General features: G+C 40.3%; 2 protein-coding genes across 6 annotated transcripts in view; one reads left to right on the top strand and one right to left on the bottom strand.

The window, feature by feature from the left end:
• The window catches only part of LOC121299502 (SLIT-ROBO Rho GTPase-activating protein 2-like), a 76,925-nt gene extending 56,545 nt beyond the window's left edge, over window positions 1–20,380 (bottom strand). For all 5 annotated transcript variants that reach the window (XM_041227248.1, XM_041227250.1, XM_041227249.1 and 2 more), the window contains exons 1-2: window positions 20,291–20,380; window positions 18,427–18,931 (exon numbers count right to left, since the gene is read on the bottom strand). In XM_041227248.1, the coding sequence (XP_041083182.1) occupies window positions 18,427–18,493 (67 nt within the window). In that variant the 5' untranslated portion in view covers window positions 18,494–18,931; window positions 20,291–20,380. The remainder of the gene's footprint in view (window positions 1–18,426; window positions 18,932–20,290) is intronic.
• A 613-nt stretch (window positions 20,381–20,993) lies between these two features.
• Window positions 20,994–24,696, top strand: LOC121300140 (protein FAM72A-like). The gene is made up of 4 exons (XM_041228574.1): window positions 20,994–21,469; window positions 21,735–21,812; window positions 22,351–22,475; window positions 23,280–24,696. The coding sequence occupies exons 1-4, from the start codon at window positions 21,318–21,320 to the stop codon at window positions 23,372–23,374; spliced, it is 450 nt and encodes a 149-aa protein (XP_041084508.1). The 5' UTR covers window positions 20,994–21,317; the 3' UTR covers window positions 23,375–24,696.

Genomic DNA, 24,696 nt, shown 5'->3' with positions numbered 1-24,696 from the left:
ACAGGATTACTAATTAAATAAATGCCAGTGTCTTCCACTGATCAATACATTATAAAAATAAATATTAGTATATTAGATTGGAGCAAAACTGGTAGCAGATGTTCAATTATATTTCACATCAGTTTAAAACTCAGCACTATTTTAGTATGTAATTCACGCTCACACATTCTTTAAACCAGTGCGGCCCCCAGAACCATAAGGCACCAACATGTTTCATGTTAATCTCACTGCAGCAGTAACCCATGCTTCATACACACACACACACACACACAAACACACTGTTCCCCCTCGTGTTGTATCGATCTTTGATTGCATATAGCACATTCAGCAGTAATATATTTGAAGGAGCAATTGATTTGTTTTGAGGCTGCATAGCGAACTTGATCACAGACGCTGCAAAGCTGCTTTTACGTTTGCACAGACAGCACAGTCAATCAGGAGGTGATTGGAACTCTATGCGGAGGAAACGGCAGGTGCTTTAGTCCAGCAAGGTGAAAGGAAAGCATGCCTTGCTGGGTAGTCTGCTACGCGAGACTAGGGTCTACAGATCTTGAATGTTTAACTCAAGCAAAATAAAAGCCACAGTGACCAATAATAGATTCATTAACTGATCGTTGCATCTCTAGAAAACTGTCACTCAACTGCAAACATGAATTTAAATCCTATATATCTTCTGTGACACTGAAAAGCAAAAAGCATAAGAAGACAAAAAGTCTTCAGTGTTTTGACATTAGAAAAAAGACACAAAAACGAAATTCCTGTCAGCATTAACCGTAAACCACATTCTCCTAACAAAGTAACATCCTGGCGTGACAAGGCTACGCCCAGTTTATTATAACCAGTACCGGACTGGGATGGCATCTTAGCGAGTGCTACAACTCATCCTGTAAGAGGAAGTCATTTCCACTGGGCCTCACAGACACAGTCAGTCACAAGAACATCTTCAAGGTAAGAGTGGAGACACCAGACAAGACAGCTCTGTGTGTGCAGGCTGTGTCGGCCCTCTCCACATGCAGCGCGGTGCACCCCACAACACAGACCTCCACCCACAACTTTTCATTGTTTATTCTAATTCACCGAAGGAGACTCCTTGCTGATGCATTTATCAATTCTAGACTTCTACATGAGCCAGACTGCCCTACACAGCACCCACCAAAACGGATCCACGGAAAAAGAGCTGAATCAGAAGCCAGAATTCTGAGTATTTAGTGACAGTGTGGCCCCCACTCCCCCCTTCGAACACCATCACTCACTAACTACTACCAGGGCTAGTGTGTGTGAAAATGACTGAGAGGAAACCCCAGCCAGTAACGACTAAACCAGAGGCCTCCCTGTCCAGATCGGAATGACGCTAACAGCACGGGCGCAGCATCCCAGGGTGAAACGGAACATCGAGTATTTGTTAATTCCATTTGTTGTAGTATTACTACATTCAAAAAACACTGAACAGATTCCATTTGTCCACGCCTTCTCTCACACAGTTTTTAATGCTGACTGTGCCAAAAAATATGATCTTTGTTTTGCCTTCCCCCTGCCTAAAGTTCACCATTTTATTGCCAGCAAGACTCAGGGTTAACCTTTCAACGAATGGCTGCAAGTCCATACAAATTCCAACAGAACAGCTGCTATTTCAATTGGCATTCATGCCGGTCATTGAAAACAACTGAATTATTCTTTGGATCTTTTTCCAACACACTGTATGGCACGGTTCACAAGAACAAACCTACAGTACCCCATACTGTATATCGTTTTTTCTAGCGTGGAAAAAAAAAAAAGCAGATAGCCATGTCAATATGAATCATTTCTCCCTCACGTGGGAATTGATGATCGTAGTTGCCAGACTAGGCAAGATCATTTATTTGTGGTCCTGTCAACCACAGACCATACAAGCAAATGGGTTTGATAAATAATTTCCAAGCTAGGTCATCCACCACCTTCCAATATATGAACTCTGCTTCTCGATCTATACCAACCACGGCAGTCTGGATTCGTTGACGTAGACATTAGAATGATAGCACTGCATGAGGGCAAGTGATTAGAACGAGTTCAAATCCTTCAGCACAGCAATGTGTACAGATTCATTATGCAACACAGGATGACATCACAGCAATGGAATACTGCTGTGCATTTCCAATGCGTTTTCTAACAATTGACTAAAAAAGGTATTCTATGCCAACAGGGCAAACATAGGACTACAAATCTTGCTTTATATAGTCACTTGAGGAAAGTACATTGATCCACCAGCATTGTGTTCTTTGTCTCTCTCTGCTCACTTTTATAGTATTCCAGTCTGAATGGTCCTATCCGGAACACTCCCCGTTAATTCCTCTTTGTGTATCATGTTTCTCTGAAATGCAATGTCCAAAAAAAAACTGGGAGTGCATCATTGCTTTATCATTAAATGGATATGACAATTTACACACCATCCCTTAGGGTAATTGTGGTTGAATTCAAACTGAACCAAATCATTGTGGATCCTACCTTGAAAACTACAACACCATCTCGTTTCCAGGAGCACGTCAATCCACGCTGATCCGGGTTCGTTCTCCCTGAACCCCATTGATAGCCTACCTGAGTGAAAAGACTCAGTTTCCACGCAGTGCGAGTTCGGCGGTTGTTGGAGGTTCTTTTTCAGCAAGCCTTGCAGCGAAGGTTGAATTCATCTGTTTATAAAACCGAAAGGATGGGCATCGTTGCTTTGCTTTGGATAATCCTAACAATTCTTTGGATCTTACGAGAGACTGATACGAGAATATTAAAGCACTGAGAAACCTGCTCACCCCAGGATGTGGACTGAATGTTTATACCCATTTGTCAGTGTTGGGACATACTTCCACCCATCCTGCTTTGAAAAAGGGTGAGAAAATAAAAAAACAACAACAAAAAAAAAAAAAAATCAGGTGCAGCTTAGATTGGAATCCAGTGGGGGTCAGCTAAATTACCATGGAAACGCAGCAACAGGGGCAGCAGGGTTTTCAACTCGGGTTGAACGTTTTGCATGGAAACGAGGTACACTACTCTCCGGCTTGTATTTGAATCCAAAAATCAAACTCTTATCTGAGCTTAAGTCTGCCAACAGCTTGTCTGAAGGCACAGGCGACACAGAATGATTTGCACCTGCGAGAAGCCAAGGCTGAACGGTAGCCAGCTCAAAACATTTGGCTTTCCCTGGATGGATCAAGGCAGTCAAATAAATAACCAAGACAATACAGTAATCTGGTCTACCACAGCAGGGCTTCATCCTGGTCCTCTACCCTAACCACTATACCACCGTGCACAGCATTAGATTCAAGCTTCTCACTGGATTACTGTGAAAACTCAAGTCTTATTCCATGGCAATGTATTCAATCAAAACCAATATATTTATGTACAATAGACTGCTGCACAAAGAAATTATTCCCTCTATGCTTTGACAAAGAGAAGCTAAAACTACTGTAACTTAAAATGCTAAGCCTGCTAGTGCTGACTTCAAAAGTGGGGGCATTTATACTGCAAAAACTAGAGATAGGAATCATCTTTCAAAGCTTAAATGACAAACTTAATTTACCCTATGTCTTAATAAAAAGCATTTGCCATCAAATGCTCAGTTAGAAACACAGATTTATTTTCTTCGCTTTCTTTAGATGGAGTCTAAAAAGGGATGGGGAGGGTTTAAAATTTTGTAAAGAGTTCTTGGCTCACAGCTTTCTTGGCACCAAAAAAAAAAAAAAATCTCTTGTCAACCTGACAACAGCGCTCCAGGAAGCACGGACACTGTGCTGTACCTTATGCTGGTTTTCAGTGCCATCATTCTATAAACCAGCACTATGAAGACAGGTGAGCCCCAGCCCCCAAACTCTCCAGCATGCATCAAGCCGGCGCTGTCGTGTGCAATGCTTCAAAGCTCTCATTAGTAAATGTGTCAGTGTTCTGATTCACGGCTGAGCTCTTACGATGCACTGCAGAAGATTTACAGCCCATCTCAGGCTGGATTAGTGAACTGCAATTATGTTGTGTCTACTGTAAATAAGCTGTTGCAAATAGAGGATTTAAAGTGTTCAGGGGGTGCTGAACTGCTGTTTATCTACTCTACCGCACCGTCTGGAACACACACAGTTCCGAGTGCCTTGTACCACTGCTATCCAGTGTGCAATAAAACACAACTACAGTAGATCCTTAAGAAATGCAATCTACATTCGAATAGAGATACGTGAGCAAGTCACGGTGACAGGTGAACCCTTACACTGTACAACAATTTAACACTATGGTCTTGTTTAACCATGCTAAAGGGGGCAGGCTCAGGTGTAACAAATGAAGCTGGAATGGACTGTAAGTGCAATGCACTGGGGGTCCACCACACTGTAATCGATTAGACATTCTTTAGAGGTCCACGAGGATAAGCTATTCAGGGCTGCCTCACCTGTCCTTGATACTGCATTACCACCCCCTTCAGTACATAGGTATATTAGTACATTCCTGGATATACAAATACAATAGACCAAATTAAAAAAAAAAAAAAGTGGTTTTCATTGTAAAATTTGAAAAACTAAAAAATATAAAAAGCTAGTCCAGCCCAGGTGCTGAGAGGGAGTTCGAGAGATTGAGACTGCAGTGGCCACTGGGTCATGATAAACAGAAAAACAGTGTCTGACTTGAAAGACATGTTTACAAACCCATCTTGAGAGTCTATTATGGGCTTTCAAGAACACACTGCTTTGGGAATCAAGACTGCGTTCTCAGTGGACTAAACAACAGCACAAAAAAGTGAAACGCAGTGATGATGGTGAAACAGGTTTTCAGACACAGTATTGGGGGCTGTAGCTGTCATTTACAAGTACTGGGTGGTTGAAAAACCTTGATGTCAACTTTCAATGCATTGCAGGGACTGATTTCATCAAAACAAATTCATCTTAAGCAGTTATCTTGTTTTTTTAACAAATTACGTCTCCCTGTCATCCTGCCAAATGAATTCCCACTGCTTCAAGATGACCGCTGGAAAAAGGACGAGCTTAACTCAACCTTCAATCCTGGCTAATTAGAAACAGCTCAACAGACAGAGACAGAGAGAGAGAGAGACACAGACACTGCTTCAAGATGACCACTGGAAAAAGGACAAGCTAAACTCAACCTTCAACCCTGGCTAATTAAAAACAGCTCAACAGACAGACAGAGAGACACAGACACTGCTTCAAGATGACCGCTGGAAAAAGGACAAGCTAAACTCAACCTTCAACCCTGGCTAATTAGAAACAGCTCAACAGACAGACAGAGAGAGACAGACACTGCTTCAAGAGACACTGGACAAAGGACAAGCTAAACTCAACCTTCAACCCTGGCTAATTAGAAACAGCTCAACAGGAGAGAGACAGAGAGAGACAGAGCGAGAGACACAGACAGAGAGCCAGAGAGACAGACAACCAGAAACAGATACAGAGAGAGAGGAGAGAGAGAAGAGACAAAGACAGGCCGAGAGACAGACACACACAGACAGAGAGAGAGACACAGACAGCCAGACAGACAGACAGAGAGAGACACAGAGAGACAGAGAGAGAGAGAAACTCGATGTAAACCAACGAGTTCTGCTTTAACCATCAATTGTGAGATTAAAGCCTGGGTGAAATGATAACTGGGATATCTCGCATATTAATGACAGACACAGAGCCACAAAGAAATCGAGTTCACAGCATGTATTAGCAAGCCATTAGCAAACCCTGCCTCTTCACATCTCCAGGTTACCCTGAAACTGTTTATTTCCTCCTCAGATTTCCTTCAGTATAGATGAAGCCTGACCTAATCCACCTGACCGAAGACACAGCACACCACTACCGGTTATTAGTACTGTACTCGTAATCACCACTCTGATGAAGGAATGGAGATGCAGTCAGCAACCAGCTTCCTATTCAAATATCAGATGGGTAATAAATCAACAGTAAACAATGCAGAGAACAAAAGCCTCCCACTCTACTAGTAACAGTCAAGAACCAAACAATTGTAGACTCTACGAAAACCTCCAAACTCAACTGAGAAGTGGCTGTAATATAATAGATACCTGTGTGAGGTTTTAAACAGGGCACCAGGGCGACTCATCAAGCAAGGCTCTTAATAAAAGCCATGCCAATCAATACTTAATGAAGGGATTCAATGTTGCAACTCTTTGAAGCAGGAGTTCGTCAGGATGTTTGCGTACTTGTTCAGCACCAGTTTGCCTCAATATCTATGATTGAGTGTTTGATAAAAAGGTCTTTTCTTGCCAGTCCAGCAAGTGGTCAAAGTCGTTCCCTAAAATTAAGCCCTGACATATGGACAGGATTTGCAGCAGAGCCTGTCAGCTTTCAATAACTGTTTTTGTGGTCATTATAGATTTTTGCAGACACCCTCTGACCTCCAGGTTGCCAGGGGAACAGGCTACCAGGTCAGGCAGGAATTCTGAGCACGACAAGACCTTCAGCGGCACACCTCCTACAGCCCTCAGGAGGAGAAACGGGCAAGGCCATTTAGATCAGCGTTGAATAAACAGGATTTAGAGGGAAAGCAAGCGAACAAAAACACGAATACAAAAAGCTCTGGGAGACAAAACCCAGCAGGTTTCCAAATCATATTTAAAATCATATTTCTATTTCACTGAGTTTTATTAAACGTTTGCACTTTCAAGTACAGTTTGTTTGTTCATTTCAAACTTCTAGCCAACATGGAAGATTAAAAAGCTACATTTCACAAGTCAATGTCTAATATATATATATATATATATATATATATATATATATATATATATATATATATATATATATATACACACACACACACACACACACACACACACACACAAAATCATTTAAAATATGTTGCAAAATAAAATTAAAAAATCCATATTTACTATGTTTTCGTTAATTTGTCTTCTGTACAATTACACATATGTTATTTAACCCACAAACAATTACATTAAAAATACATTTTTGGGGAAATTAACTGCTGCAAGCTTGTTTAATGAATGCACTAATTTCCAAATGCATACAGTATAATTTAATATCCTGTCTGGCAAGAAATAATTAGCTACCGGGATGAAAGGGAGAGGGAGGGGAGGGATGGACAGACGGTTGGTTGGGATTAAATACTTAATTTTGATTTCTACATTTAGGCATTAGCAGATTTTAGGAAACACAAGCTTATACTATTATCTAGATTCTTCTCATTGCAGACCCAAAAGACTGCTGTAGAGAAGCACTGGATGGGAAAAAAAAAAAAAAACAAGACACAAAAGAAATGACAATCCAATAACCCTGAATCATATCTGATAGCTGTTCACAAATCCAATGTCTTTATACAGGGTTACCTAAACAAAGGACAAAAAGCCTTTATCCTCAAAATACTAAAAAAAAAACTGCCTTTCCTAGATTTTTATCAAATTCAATAGCTGTGAGCTTTCGGTGCTACCTGCTGTCAAAAAGCAGACCCTGTTCCTCACAGCTTAACAATACCGAATACAGTCAGCACCTAGCAGAACGGTTTTATATTGAAAGAAAGAACAGAATATATAAAAAAGCCTTATTGTGCTCGGAGAGAAAATAAAACCGAGAATCAAGTAAAAACACAAGCACACAAGCGATGACGTGCTGCTGCGGAGAGCCAAGCTGCTATGTTTGATGGTTTCACTCTCTCTGGAAGATGCTGGAGTCTTCTCCCCGCACAGGTGTAGTGAGTGAGTGTAACACTCAACTTAGAGTAATGAAGACCTGGGGTCTATGATAATTCCAATGACAGGTGAATGGTTTGCCGAAATTCCAAAGACAATTCCGTTCAATTAGCTCCAATTACACTGCAGTAATTACAATTATAAATACACTAAAAAGTAATAAACAAATACACACATTAAGATGTTTACTCTATTCATTCTAAATAACCAAGCACTAATCACATTTATTAGTTTATTTTTTGCATATGAAAAAATACTAACGTTTTTTCACCTGGAAAAACACAAAGCAATATTTTGGCTTTTTTAAAAAAAATTTATTTGGTTTTTTACATATGGCCTTACTATAAAACACTGAATTATGTTTAATTATGAGTATTCAACACAAATATGATTTTTTTTTTTGTGAGCTCATTCCTGTACTTGCTAAAGAATTTTAGAAGCCCCTCTGGCATTTTTATAGTGTCATTAAAAAGGGCTTTGAGTTATTAAATGATTAAATCCGATGCTTTAAACTAAACCTTGAATCAGGCTCACATGCCACGGAATGACTTCAGGGGAGGCCAGCTGACTCAGCCTCAGCCACAGTTCTCCTCAAACAGAGCCTTTGTGTGAGGGTCCCTCTCGGGAACGAGAGAGGACGGCAGTGTGTGTGCGTGCACACTTTTAGGAAAGGAAGTGGGTTGTACAGTATGTGTGCGTGTGTGGGCTTAAATTCAGGACACAAAGGGCGTGCGTGCAAATACGCATGCACGTGTTTGAGCTTGCACATGCAGCAGTACATGCGAGTGTCAACACAAACACAAACAGAGGTCTTTCTTTTCTCAGACTGTTGCACGTAGAACACATCCTCAAATTTCCTAATATGCTTTGGGCTGGAATTAGGAAATGTGAGTTACTGTGTGTGTGAATACTTCATGGAAAGTTAAAATGGGTCAGGGGGGAGGAGGAAAGGAGCAGCCCTTTCATTACCAGCTTCTGAATGCACACACAAATCCTCTCAAGAGGACTGTCAGGCTAAACTAAAGACAGTAGAAACTACAAAGTGGCTGACTGCTGCCCTGCTAGAGCGGGATAGATTGCTCTTCTTTCCAACAGCCCTCCGTCGCCTGAAATAACACGGGCTGCGATTCCCTTCGCAAGCAAGGGATAGCAAATCAAAAACCAAACCATTACACGCGGACGGAGGAGCTTGTTCTCAGAGCAACGATCCCAGCAAGGCAGGAAGCATGGCTTGCAGAACACATCTGGTACCTGGGGCTGATTTTACAGGCATAAAACGAAGTAGAAAGACTAAACAGTGGCAGCATTCAGATCGATCGTCGTTGAGATAAACTGTAGAGCCCAGTTACAGTATTGCCTGTTAACTGTACCACTAAGATGCAGATTTACATGAGTAATATACCATGTATACAGGTACAAAAAAAATGAAATTATTTACACCACTATTATAGCTGATCGGAAAAGTTAGACAAATTCGATTTTTTACAATTGGAGTCAGACGCTGACGGCTACTTATTTTGCTTTATCATTTCTCCTCCTCTCATACCTTGTCTATAAAAGCAATAAACAAAATGAAACTAAAAATAGAAGCTTGCATTCTTTCACGGAGAACAAAGCACTGTAACAAGGCTGGGTTTCAATAACCATTGAAAGGTCTACAGATCTATCTGCCTTGGAGTTACTGAATGAAACATATGGATTTAACATCAAATAGTGTGCATTTGTAGAGAAGCAACAATAAATCGCTACTGTACCTTACTAAAACTGCAGCCTGCCTCCTAAAAGACTAAATGCACAGTGTGGCAGACGGACTGACACCACACACACACATATCAATAAATGAACAGGCTTCAATACACATTGTGCTAAACGCGTCTATAGAGATCAGAAGGTGCAACGTGCTGTCAAAATGGACAAAAGAATAAAAGCCTACTTGACCCTGATAAGAGACATCTCATCTCACAAGAAGGGCCCTTTGAAGAGGCTCAAAGGAACAGCACAATGTATTATTAAAGCACAATCAGGACCCTCAAGCGCAGAAAAATGATTCAATGTGTAGCTTGGTGAATGCGCGTGTTTTTGCAGTGACGCAAATTGACACCTGATGAAAACACAGCTAGAGGTTTAATAGCCTTACAGGGTGTGGCAAACCTGTACTTAACTGGTTAAAAAAAAAAAAAAAAAGAATAAATAAATAGCGCTTTTATGTTTTACAAAATCAGCTACTGATGTGGCTGTCATATTGTTCAAGGGACCCATCACTTTGATTATTCAATTATGCTGTTTTATGGAAAACCATTGTGGTTTCTTTCTCTTTTTTTTTCTTTCTTTCGCAATGATGTCTTATTCTGCAGCCTGTCTGTCATGGTAAACCAGACAACTGCCGTCTGTCATACTGAAATCATAACCAGAAGTTAAATGTTGGTATTGGATACGGACAAAGCCCCCCGGGAGATCCAACAACCAGGCTGTTTCAAAACAATGAATGATATCTTGCATATAATAATGTGCTTTATTTATAACTTGCCTGAAGGTGTAAAAAATGTACACTGTACACAGGTGTTAGCTGAAACTAGCCAATGCTGTAGTTGCTAGATTGCTAGACTAGACGCCAAAATGCACAGATGCTGAAACAATGCTCGCTATGGTTTTTATTCTCCTTAAGAAATGCCGGTAGATGTCAGTGAATTAAATACAAGGGTTTTCATGTCATATTAGCCTGCGGTTTAGACAGGCGTGATTTTGACAAGATATTCTGCTATGTTACTGTTATTGTAACGCATGCTCACTGAGCGTGAAATTACAAATGCCATGAACCTTACCAGGTCTCAGACTCTCCTAATCATATAAAATATACTGTGGCTATAAAATATTTGAACAGCAGGTGGGACAGGCAGGGGTGGAGTGTATGTGTTTCGGGGTTCACTGTAATCCAGTGCATTAAAGGTTGTCCCTCAAACCATTGTGAAAACAGCAAGTAAAATTATTGAATAAACACTACATTCCCCACGCCTGAGCAGATGATAAGGAAAGTAAACGCCTCAGGTCAAGGCTGACAGACAGAGGGAAACATCAGTGTGTTTTAGAAGCAATACTGTCTAGACAGTACGAAACACAAAGACACATTACACAGAGCCACTGCCTGCTCTTGTTGCTTGAACCTGCGCTCTGTGATGTAAACTAGATATAATATCAGCCCTCCAAAGCTGATGTATAAACCTGCTGTGGCACCCAGCCTCACGCCAAGTCCACCACGGACGGCATCACATTCAAGAGTGAACCAGCTTCCGACAATGTGAACCCAAACCACTAACACAAAACGGAAAACAGAAAAGCCAGGACAACAGGAGACTGAAAACCCACTGCATGATCCAAACAAGAGCCAATTTACTTTCCTTTCAAATGCTCCAGGCACACCCATCAGTACAGAATAATAAGATAAAAGTTAGACCCCCCCCCCATCTGCAAAACGAGATTAGGAGCTGTCTTTGCCTGGGGGGTGGGGGGAGAATAATTTTGTAACACAGAAATGGAAATGAAAATAAATCACTCGGTCATGGCCACATGAAAACAGGTTGTCCCTGGCAACTGCTATTTTCTGACAGACAAGCCCCAGAACAAGCAGAACAGTCACCCTCCATCAGCTCCCCCAATAAGAGGAGACAGGAGAAATGCAGAGTTACCGTGACATCTGCAAGGAACGTGGAATTTCATTTAGAAATTCTCCTTTTGGATTTAGTGTAGCTATAATTTGTTTGAAGATTTCCAACTCGCTGGAAGCCAGAAGCAGTCATATTAAAAAAAATAGACTAAATGTTTCCTTTTCCCACCCTAGGTAGCTGACTTCAGAGAAATTTGAGAACGCAGACAGATGCGCAAAACGGAATTTGTTGGTTTTGTTCAGATTTTTGCCAAGTTTTTCATTTAAAAAGGTAATAATTTTGCTTGTTAATTTCTGCGCCCCAGAACGAGCTACAGCCATGTGCTGGCAGAGGCTGATGCAGCTGCTGACTCCAAAGTTGTGACCCAAGTCTGCCAACCGTTACTTTACAAATGACCATTTGTAAACCACAAGCAATAGCTGTAGGACCATTCAAGACCCTCCATCATGTGATTCACTGTATTATATTAAACCTTTACGGCTTATTACAATAATCCTTCATTTGGCGTTTCCATTCACAAGGTTTGGATCTAGAGGAAGGAGTGGTTCTTTATGGAATGTGACTCTCAAGCAGGTCCAGCCAAAAACCAAAGTGGCAGAATCTTTTGAGTCAGAGTGAACTTCGTTTATTACCAGGTCAGGCTGGAGTTTGCCATCGCTAATGCTTGGAAAACAAGAACAAAGAGAATGGAGCAGTGAGGTTGACTACAGAATGTAGACTGGGTAAGGGCATCTGCTAAGAAATAAATAATAATAATAATAATAATAATAATAATAATAATAATAATAATACTGATTCCAGCTATGCAGTGAGGACGTTCGGGACCTTATTAATGAAGGGAGTGTTGCGTTTTGGCTTGGAAATGAAGGAAATGAGGGATTTCCCTAAACGGGAACGAAGGACTTTGGCCTAGTTCTGCACACGCCGCCCATCTGTGACATGCACATATGCACACAGAAGCAAAACTGACATAGAAAATAACCTTTTCTTTCACTGCTGCAGCTCCACACACAATCCCTCATGAGCAGCAATACCGTGCTCCTCATTGTAATGCAGCTCCTACTGGATTGTACAGCAACTACAAAATACAGAGATACCTGGAAGAAAGACTGAGGCCAGGTCCACACTTTGCCTTTTAACTGGCTTAAAAGTGCATATTTTTGTGTATCCTCCAACATCCCAAAATGCTTTGCGATATGCTTGTTGAAATACTCGCAGCAGGAGCCTGAAGGACTTGCTATCAGTGCACACGCAACAGGTATTCATTTGTATGCTTAAACTAGTGGGGAAAATAACAGAAGCACAACATTAAATTAGGCGACTGCAAAAATGAAATGCGTGGGATGCACAGTTCACGTAATTTGTCAGCTCTGTTTGAAATAAAATGAAGGCGACCAGAATTAGACTCAGGCACGACATGAAGGTTTTGTAATTAACAGATTTTTCTGAGTTTAATTATGAAACAGAAACCAGCTCAGTTTGTTTAAAGGGACGTCACCTTTAAAACTGCAGCAACTTCATTAGGGGTGGCACTAGATTGTGGTAAAACTAAAATAAATCGTCACACAAGGCAGCTACAGTGCAATTGAAGAAATTAAACTTTCTTGGGTGGTAAAACACCTAATTGTTATTTAAGAGGCTTGAAATTGCTCCTGTATTAAAGTCAGCGAGGCATTGTTTTAGATTTGTTTCAGATTTCAATGTACATTCTTCACCAAGTGTCAATACTACCTCTCCAAAAGTGTTTAATTCTACATTTCTACCTGAAGATAAACACGGCAAGCTTTGTTTGGGTTGTGTTCAGATAGCGGCATGCAAATGTTAATTCAAATAGCTGCCGTCTCTGCCTCGGAACACTGCGCTGTATAATAAGCGTCTGTGTGGCATGTCTGTTGCTTTTTCACAAGACCTCTTCCCACTGTCGGTTATTTTTTTAACAAAAGAACTGTCTATACAAATCTACGCAGTAGATTCCAAAGGGAATACCAAATGTTAAAAAAAAACCCAACAAACTGCTTATTGCTGTATTACCTTTGCAATGCAGACAATTTCCCCTTTTGTCCTTCATTGAAAAATAAAGGACAGAATTTCAAAACCAAGGAGATTATATTAACAAGACTGGTTTGGAAAAACAAAACCTAGACAGACAGTTGCGCTTTGTAAAAGCGTTTCTCTCTTGGACTTCAATGAGCTGTTACAGCCTTCCTACACATACTGCACAATCCACTCGCAGTGTGGTCAGAGCACAAGGGACTGCTTAAATTCAGCCGTGCCTACGCCACTTATCCAAATAAGCACGTCCCCGCTATCTTCAGCAGTAAGAGGTTAAGAAAATGCTCTGTTATAGCAGAAAGGGAAACAGAAAATGTTTTTTTTTTTTTGTATAGGAAAGTTGCTTTCAACATGCACTTATCATATTTTGGAAAACCTGTTTCGAAAGTTCAGCACACAGCATGATTCTCTCTGTGAGGCACAAACATACTTTTGAACGGTTCAGAATTGTCCCCAACCTACAATCAAAGCTGTAAAAGCCATGCAAATCTCAAAGAGCACACTGGTTACTCCTCCTGTGTGATTTGGAAGAAAGAAAACGCTCCCTACTTGCAAATAAGGTGGCATATGGCAAAATAGCAAGGTGCCACTGCCAATTTACTGCCGCATTTTAATGCTGACAATGTGTTTAAATAACACCTGCTGTAAAATTTCACAGAGTTATTTGATTTCCAGAGGATCAGCCTTCAAGGCAATGCCAGCAATGTCAGAATATATGCACCAATAACGTGGTTTAAGTCAATCTGGATAATTTTAGTTTTCTCCCACTAGCTTCTTGGTGCGCAGCCAGGAAAGGGCTTAGTTAGCAGATTTGTTAAGTGATGCTGCGGAAGAAACCAGGGAGGAATGTTCAGCAAACATCTTGCGACCTTTTGACATCAGATTCAGGATCCTCCCCCATGCAGGCCACGCCCCCTTCATGGCACAACCAGCACTTCATCCAATACCAAACAGAACTGAAAGACAGCTGGACTTAATCTACCAATCCCCATTCAAAACATGTACCAAAAAAAAAAAAAAAAAAAAACACAAAAAACCAATTCTTCAAACAGTTTTATTGGAAATCTGTTGTTGGAGTTAAAGCATGACCTCTTCAGTCCCACTTTCTATTGTGCATGCAAAGTAAACCCTAGAGAAAAAAAAAAAAAAAACAACTCCAGGGCATGCATTTAGCCCATATTAACAGGGCGATTATTGTGGTCACCAGAGGGTATGGACACAGAATTAAACGAATGTTCTTCAGAAGGGTTCGTTGTGTGCTGGCTTATTTGTGAAATGACAAAAAGGTGATTGTGCAATCAGGACAGGCTAGAATCATTTAAGATGTAGTATTTTAAGCAGGTAAAAAAAATAGACTGTGGTCCCTTATCGGCGATTCTAGGGGTGAAGCAAGCGGCAGCTCCTCCCTGTCACAGCATGAAGTAGGTGCACCTGCGTTCATTTCGAGGAGTGCTCGGTCTATCTCCAAGGTGTTTCAATAAGTGACATTATCGAGTGGGAGAAGATCACATTAATTAGACCTTAAGTCAATGTTGTCATTTCCATTTCCTCAGTAAAATGATGCCAATGCAGAGGGAGGCTTATGATGGATCGGGTCTTGGAGCAGAGCAACCAAAAAGCAATCTCTCATCACCAGCGGGACAGCCATCTGACGAGACAGCAGGCTCACCTCCATTAATCTACACAGGATCCAGCACTAACTGTTTGTACTGTATACACTGGATGAATGGTCATCTTGATCAGCCAGATTAGAACCAAAAGCCTTTTTAGGTGTAATCCTGGTGCTGTAAAATGCTCTAAAACCCAGGACGTGGCTGATCAGGGTTCAGGTTAATCAAACCCACCCCTAAATATATGCAGAAGACCTTAAAGGGTTAAATGGCTACTTGCCTATCAGTCAGGCAGCAACTTCTGGTTATCACTCTTTGATATTATGACTACAGGAAGGCATGCATGTCTGCCTACAGCACAGAATGCAGTGAATGCACAGCTGTCTGGAAAGGGCTGCACAGTGCAAATCAACGAGGACCTCTTCCAAAAAAATTCCATTTATTGAAAACCAGTTAACAGAAAGAGAAAGCAATTTCTAGCGCTTTGAGCATCAATTAAAAAAAAAGAGTTGTTTGGTACCAATATGGATCGCTGAATTAAATAATCTAGCTTATCCTATTATCTTAATTATCCTATTTATTTTTAATTTTTAAAGACACACGATTGTAAATTCACAACTCATTCTAAATTCTAAGATCTAAACCATTCTGCTCATGTACCCAAACACAATGGTATTTACTTCTACGTGCTACAGTACTACACACAGGAGAACGAAGACTACACTTGATAAATCCTATTGCATCTTGTTTATGTGCATTGCTAATGACACGCCTATCCCTTTAAGGGAACCCCAATATCTGTGCTGATGCACACACTCAAACCGACAGCTCACTGCCACACGTGCTGACTGCAATGCAAATACATGCCTCATCAACGCTCTGCAGGGACCCCCTTCAGATCTACACAGCACTTCGGTTTAATTGACGTGTTTTTGTTGTTTTGTATTTGTTTATTTTTACAGTGGCATCAAGTATGCACGCATGAATTCTCAACTTTAATTGACATACTCTACACTATGACAAACTGGTTAGATATGCAAAAAAAAAACCTAAAAAACCTTGAAGGTTCCTCAGCTAGTGTCACATTCTTCTCTGCATTCTACTAAACGGAAAACAACCTTGCTTTATTTGTTTAATTTTTATATTTGTGAAGGCTAACGGTGCTGTGCAATGTACCAGACCCTGTTCAAAACCTCCGCAAGCCCACATCCTCGCTTGGGGCACTGATTTCAGAGTCTCTTTCTTAATGGTTTTCTGTCAGCTTTCTTTCCCCTGCTTGAGCAACAAACAAACCAGTCACACAGACAGCTTCCATGTCCTTTTGGGGTTTGGGCTGGGTAGCCTAGGAAATGCCTGGCTACCCGGTAAAGCAATCAATTACATTACAATTAAAAGAAGCCAATTTGATGCAACCCTCCTGTGCCCCAGCCCTTCATTAGGCACAGCAGTCAGCTGTAATAATCTTGTTTCTATATAAGGGGGTACTGATTCGGGACCCAGCACCTCAGACTGGCTCGCGTAGGATCAGCAGAATAACTTTCCGATACAGCTTTCCTTCAAAGAAAACAATGCTATTCAAATTGTTCTTCACAGGCAGCTAATCTGCCTCTCATCATGGATGAACAAAGAAGCAAGTGGAAACATCTGTAATTTTATAAAAGGGGATGATATACAAGCTATATATGTTAATTTGATCTAGATCTAATAAAGAAGAAGTACTTGGCAGTCTTTAAACAGGGTCTGCTTCCAAATGTGCTGTTGCTACAGTAATCACTTTATTCTATTTTTTACTTTTCTTTCCGGCTTCCTGGCTGTGTCCAAGATAACCAGAAGGCAACGAAAAGGTCAGTGTCTCAGAGTCAGCGCTAATATGAAAATAAATCTTTAAATATCAGAAATATATGCACAGGGTGAAGCTTACATATTTAACCACAGAATGCTTCAACTTATTTTGAAAACTGGTCACACAGCATGCCTGGGGTATTTCGTTGAAGACTGGTTAGTTTACCTTAGCATGGGACACTGGTGCAATGCCAAGGTGGGGCCATTCCATGGAAACAGTACATTAAGTCATCTACTGTTCTGTACTGTCGTCGCACACAGAGGTTTGATTTTGATGATGTCATGGTCCTGTGGTGAGATCTTGGGCCCTCAACAACAGGTTAAAAACAATTTCTATGCTGCAGTGTAGCCCACGCCTAATTTAATACAAGAGAGAAGGAGTGTGACCTTTACCATCTGTATGCAGTCATTTAGAAGCAGGGCTGGAGATCAATAATCCAAAATAAACAGTGTACTAATAAACACCAGCCTGTAAAACGCAATGCAGTGAACTGCACTAGCCCCTCACTGACACACACACACACACTTGAATAGTCCCATGGAAGCGTCTCTGTCTAGATTCCCATTCTAATAACAGCAGTGCTGTATGTGTGGGCCTGGGGAATCTGGGGAATTAGAGCTGGAGATCCCCGTCTCCCACAGCAGGCCCTTTCATGCCATTGGTCTTGTCAACCATTTTCTTCATGACCTGCATAACTAACAACTGCATGTTGAAGATATTCTATACTACTCTATATCCCACCTGCTAAGCCAATTCTGCAGGCTGCCTTGTCTACTGTTGTCATGGTAGATACACAGCAACACAAGAAAATGAACACAATTCCAAACTCACAACAGACAGTTTGGTCTAACATAGCAACTTAAAGAAACACTCAGATTTGTACAGCAGTAATATGGATCAGTTTGCAAATAATATCACGTATACATCGTTACATGTGCCCTGCACTCTAATATTTGCGGCAAGACAGGGCCCACATGTCACCAGACTGCATCTATTCAGTCCAACGTGTTGCCTTATTTAATGGTATGCAGAAGTATCCGAGTGGCGGGTAAGGCATACATCAGCGCGACACCAAGAGGAATCAATAACGTGAAAATCAACCTGTATTGCACTTGGCAAGGGGGTGGGGTAATAAATCTAAAGATGCTGCCCCTCTCAGCCAGTCCCTTTGTACTTACTTAGGTTTGTTAACAACATAGCCTACTGTAGCATAAAAACACCAGAATTATTACGACGTTCACAATCTGGTTATGTACTCTTAAAAAAAATAAAAATAAAAAAATAAAAATACACGTCTATTCAAACACTGTGCAGCACAGACTCAAACGGCTAGCGTTGAGAAAACTGGACTTGAAATGTTCTACAGAGAAAGCCCAGCGATGCAGCATATATTTACAGACAGAACAAAACACATGACAATACAAATGGAGCAATACTGTATACTGTGGTAGCAACACCCAAACCTACCGAGTGTTTACACTGATATACTAGGACAGGGTTTGATCTTCAACCAGAAGACAGGTAACGTTTCAACAAATGGGGAAAAAACACCATGCATTTCGCATTTAGGAATAATACTAGTAGACCTACCTTTGACTTGAGTTTCATATTCAGCAATTATCTCCTTCTCTTTTCGGAATTTAGCCGGTGATGTCATGATTGTTTTGCTTGTTCTTCTTTAGCAAATAATAATAATAATAATAATAATAATAATAATAATAATAATAGCGATTGGTGGGGAGCGGTGGCGTGGGTAGGCTAATATCAGATCCACACAGGTAATGCACCCAAGCAAACAGTGTTGTTATCGTTGCATCTCGAAAGCCATTCCATCCGGAGAATTGACTAGCAATGAAACCGGTAAGGTGCCCAGTTCTTCCTCGTATTTGCAATTTGCTAGAGGTATGAAATCTGCAGGTCAATGTTATAAGCTGTTGTTTTGAAGACCTGCACACACACACAAAAGAAATGCAAAAAACAAAACAAACAAAAAAAAACGTTGGCAATTACAGGTCCAGTATTTCCCAAAAGCTTTTCCTGGTTGCAGACATCGATATCACGACAGGCAGTGTGTCACGGAGTGGGTGTCTTCCTTCTGAAACAAGGATAGGTGTTGCTTATTATTAAGGGCTGGATGCAAGGGAATGTTGCAAAACAATGGTCACACAACACACATGGTTAGAGAAGGTAGGGGTTACAAAATATATCGACAACTTAAACAGCTGGAGTCCAGTACGCTGAGTTATAGCATTGTGTAGCCTACCTCAAAATCGACAGAAGTGGAGAGCGAATTATTTCAATACACACATACATATAGATAGATAATAAAAACTATAACAATCAGACATGACATTCGTGTGTTTCATAGCACTTTGATCAGACAATGTTAACTAATCATTTGAAAAAGATCGTTAATTTTATCTTAAAATAACAATAATAAAACACACACACACACATATTGTATTTAGTAAAGTCAATGCCGGGTCCTTAAATATTCATGTAATGGAACTAGACTAGCGTGGTGAGACGATGTGCAATGGTTCCAGCGCCCCTGGGAAGCATGTGGGAATGAAATGATGCAAGCAGCAGCTACCGAGAGGGGGTCAAACAACTAGCTCGGCAACTGGAGCCCCGCAACAGCAAATCTGTAAAAACATCAAAGGCAACGGAGAGGGCTAGCGAACAGGAAATACAACAGGAGGGCTGCAGTAATTAAAATCACTATACTATTATCCGATAGAAAGAGAAATATTAAACCGCAGGAAGCTGGGTCAAACCTACACCCCCCACCCCTGCCAAAAAAAAAAAGCGAGTTGCGCAAACAAAAGACACCTTTTACTGTATTGCAAAAGCCAGGTAACATACGCAAACACTTGTTTCATAACCGATACAAACGATTGAATTATCAGGCTCGCTTTCATTACAATAAAACAGTTGCAAAGTTAAATGTACCGCTGCATGCCGAGGCATTGCACCTCTCGCTTGAAACGAAGTAGCTGTAATAAAGTAGCTACATTCTGCTGTGAAAATGCTGCAGTCTCTCCTGTGTTCATTATAGCCTGTCAACGCAATGCCAAAAGGCTTTTGACAAAAGGCTACTGAAGAAAATAAGATTATTTAATTATATCAGAATATACAGCATAATAACACATTGTTAATAGACTGTAAATGCAAAAACGTGCACTATGCGTTTTGCGTTTGCCTTATGATTTGTACGTTACGCAGAAATAGTTACACAGGGCAGTTGTTCCCATTGCATTATTTTTAATACAGAAGTTGTAGCAGCATAGCCTGGTTACACGAGTCAGTCAGACTTCACAATGCGCTCCTCTAATAACAGAAGTCCTACTCAAACTTCAGTGCAACAAGCGCCCAATTCCACAGGCACCACAGATTATTGTTTCCTTCTGCAAAACTGTCTGACCTGCTTGTTAAGATGAAAATACATATTTACCTCGAACCCTATTTTCCATTTGCTTTTTATAATCCGCTCACGATTCTGGACATCTCCCCTTTCACAGCATAGACTCCAAACATGAGAGAATTTCACCAAGCACCTTGGAAAAAACTAACCCCGCCCCTTTCCCCTGGGTTAGGAAAACCACCCCACGTCCCCATTGGCTGATTAGAAATAGATTGACACCTCTTGTATCAAATCAAAAGGGAGAGACTAGCAGTTCAGGGAAAGGCGGCGCTCCAATTTCAGCACACGCATCTGTCCAATCACATCTCACCTATGACTAATACGAGGCGGGACTCTAACTCAACTATTACTAATGATGATAACTACTGCGGCGCCGGAGATGGGACTTATAATAAGGATAACTTGGGTATTTTACAAATAAAAATGTGTGATCAGTTTTTTGAGGACAGTTTCCTGTAAACCATAGAATCGATTTTGTAAAAGTAACCAATCAGAGAGCGGCCCTGTTATAAGTAACGGTTTTTATTTGTTTGGCTGGGCGGGGTTTTGTAGGACAAGTAAACCAATGGCAGAGCACTAGAAGTTAAATACCCGCGATTCTCACCAATCAGAACTGAAAAGCCGTCCCGGTGTTAGCCAATAGCTCGCTGCCTGGTTCTCGCAAACGCCAATCAGAATGGCAATTGCCCAATTTGAAATTGTTTCAGGAAGTTTCCGTCTGAAAACTGGACAACAAAGTACACTGCGAAACACCTGTCGAGTTAAAACAGCAAGACGACGAGGTTTACAGAGAAATTGATTACAGTGCAGCTACATAGGATAAAGAACGTCGTTGCTATAGCCATTAAAACAAATCAAAACCAAACGAGGTACATTATGAATGTAGATTTACAGTCACCTATTGTTTGACTGAAACTCCCTTAAACACAATTACGCGTTATTATTACACAGTTTCTTTTCAGAATGCAAATCGATTGGTAATCTATGTGATACATCGGTTGCGGTTCGGTGATTGTTGCTTTAGATCGGTGCCCACTGGGACTAATATCGTGTTTATATGACAATGTCAGCCTCGACCTTTAAAAGCAAGTGCGTTTCACTCATTCACTGCGCGTTCTGCGAAAGCGTCCTGTGCACACGAGGAATGAAAGCTGCCCTTTTGGCCGATACTGAAGTTGAGCTCTATTCGACTGACATACCGCCGAAAAGGTAGGGTGCAATTATTAAAATGCACTGACGTGCAGGGGCTCTGTGCAGTGAGACGACGGCTGGTTTTGTAATCGGCTACAGTGCTTTAACTGCATGTTTCCAAAATAGACTTTTTCAGAGTGTTAATTAAATCCAGTGTAGGTGATGCACCGCCAGTAGTGATGCTTACACGTCGAATGACATGCAGCGATTATTGTCAAATGTTTTGGGTTTACATAAAAGAAGGCACACAGTAATGCTGATTAACGCCTCTTATCTTCTTCAGCTCGGTTGACTTTGTTGCAAACTGCTATTCAACAGAAAGCTGCAAATGCAAACTGAAAGACATCGCATGCTTGAAATGGTGGGTATTTTAATTTTTTTTAATACAGACAGATTTGTTTTCAGTTAGGCTTTGCTGCTTTTCAAAGTGGTGCAGAGGGCATTTCTTAACAATTAGCCACTCTGATGAGTCACACGTCTCTTGGGAATGTTTGATTGCCGGCTTAAAAGCTTTCTATATATAAACGGTTATCACAATGGGGACAAGGAGGGTCAACACATTGAACGCAGCCTGAAGGATTATGAATATTGAAAGTTTTAATATTATCATATTAAATTGTATTTTAGAGTATAACTTAAATGCTTAACCACAAGCATTACTGCAATCCAGGTGAATCTTTTGCTACTGTAAAATGCTACAGTCTAGTATTTTGTGTGTGTGTGTGTTTATATATATATATATATATATATATATATATATATATATATATATATATATATATATATATGATTTAAAAAATACAGTAGCTGGAAAGCTAGTCGTTTGGCGTATGTATCTTCATAGTCCTCTGTAGTGTTTCCAGTGGAATCTGCTTATATTTCTGATTCCTGTGTTCCAGTGGTAACATTGTCGGGTACCATGTGGTGGCCCCCTGTAATCCCTGCCTGCTGTCTTGTAATAATGGCCATTTCTGGATGTTTCACAGTACAGCTGTGTCTGCTGCTAGTAGGCTGGACTCATCAGGTAAGCATTTGACGGACAGCATTGCCACGGAAAGTAATGGTTTGCACTGCATTACTTTCTTTTTCTAGAATGTCATTTACTGGAATTAGCTGTAGTAGATTTTTCTTTACTTTCCTAAAAGTTGAAACTTTAACGTTATATTTTAACCCTTAACATATTTGGAGTGTTAGTAACCACTCGGGTAACCAATAGCAAGAAGCACTGCACTAGAGTGTAAAATAAATGACGCAAAGTTAATGTGTAGAAGACCGCTATAAGGTATGAATAAACACAGAATGTTAAATACATAACCTTACACTGTATAGTACTTTAGAAACACTAAAGCCAGCAGATTTCACATGCTCACTTCTTATAACTTTGAAACGTTTTGACAAAATTCTAAACGCTAAACCTTTGGATAACATTTAAGGTGTGCTTATTGTATTTTCATGCATACATAATAGTCACATAATGTAACATTATGTATTGCTAGAAAAACGTGTTTGCACAGCAGAAAAGTAAACATAATGCAGAGTTTGATACTGAATTAATCCATGCAGTTTTGCTTGTGCTCACACTGTACTTTGATACTGAATTAATCCATGCAGTTTTGCTGTACTTTGCTGGGTTGGTTGAGTCCAGATTGACTGTGCAACGCATTTACTTTTAGTTTACACTCTTGTGCTGTATTTGCAGCACAATTAAAATACTACAGTATTTGCAGCGTTTAGGCAGAGAGAATCAAAACTTCTTGTCATTTCTGCTGCCCCTCCGTCCCGTTTGAGCACATTGGGAACATTGTTAAAATCTTGTGTTGCGATTCAGGATCAAAACTTCTGCTTTGGGGAGACCTGCCTGACACTGAGGAGAGCGACGACGAAGGGATAGACAGTCTGTCTGAAGAGGAATGTATCAGATAGAAAGATGATACTTCAGTGTGGAGACCTCTGATCCACATCCACAGCACATCCATCGATTACACTGTGAGACGCATATGAACTTGAGTTGTAAAGGGGGGGGTCAAAATTGTGCTAACGAAACGTTGATATTGCTTCGTGCTTCACCGTCATTATTTCCAAATCAATCAAACGGCCAAGCAAATCATCCATCCGTAAAAGAAAATGAAAAGCTGCAGTCAGTTACATCCTCAATCGTTAAACGGCAGGAGAGTCCTGCTGATGTGAAACTCTGTATTAGTCTGCACCAGCCGGCATTACAGTACAATATTGAGATTGCTCTGATCTGTTCTTGATAGGCGGTATACCTGTTCCACGAGAGGGATTATATGGTATTTCTGTAGTGGTGGATATCTGCAAGGCAATCGACTTGAAACGTTGTTGCATTTTTTTTAATAAGTTACACAGTCATTGGATTTAATATAATGTTCAGGAAGGACAGATATTTTTATTATTGAGATTCCCCCTTTCATCTTTTTTACCTTGTGGTTCAGATTAACATTCAGCTGCTGTCCACAACGCTGTCGGCAGTCTGAAGGCTGATATCTAAAGTGGTTACTTTATCCCTGAAAGGGATTGGAAACCAAACAGACAAAAGGATACTGTGTTAGAATTGCACTGGAAGTTCAAGGTCCCACAATTGAAAAGGAGAGGAGTTTTAGAGTTCTTGTGGTTCTTTCTTACTAGGTTGAAGAGTAATTTAACTTTGAATTAAGACAAGACATGTATTATAAGTTACTTATTGCACAATCAAAGGATTTCTATATTTTTGTTAGATTTATTTTTTTTACTTTTCAACAATTTTTATAAATATGGTGTTTTTTAAATAAAAAATCAAGTAGGATGATCAGATTTGAAGATTGCAGTATTATTAGGAGCATCAGCAGCATTCATTTGTTGGCTGTGTTTGTGTTTTCTTGCTGAGCAGTTGATTTCCAAAATCTTATTATTTTTTATATTTATTTTATGTTGACATGCATCGACGCAACTCTCAATCAAGATTTAGAAAATGCTTGACTGTAAAAGACGAGGCATTAAAAATAATAATGAAAAGAAGGCTATAGTGGTGCATACTTGAGCTTGAAAGCTGTAACTGACACAAACTCATCTTAAACTGACACATGTCTGCTTTGGAAATTGAGGATTGCTCTACTTTAAGGTGCTAAGCACCTTTTTTTTCATTTGCATTGAAGCAAAGATATATTTATATCTACTTTGATAAAGCGTCTGCATAAAAATAACAGGCTGCAATTGCACTGACTTACACTTTGTATATATGTGTATGT

The sequence above is a fragment of the Polyodon spathula genome, chromosome 25 (assembly GCF_017654505.1).
Source record: "Polyodon spathula isolate WHYD16114869_AA chromosome 25, ASM1765450v1, whole genome shotgun sequence".
NCBI classification, from domain to species: Eukaryota; Metazoa; Chordata; class Actinopteri; order Acipenseriformes; family Polyodontidae; genus Polyodon; species Polyodon spathula.
Note: the sequence above shows the minus strand (reverse complement) of the source record. Positions and strands in the feature narration are given on the sequence as shown.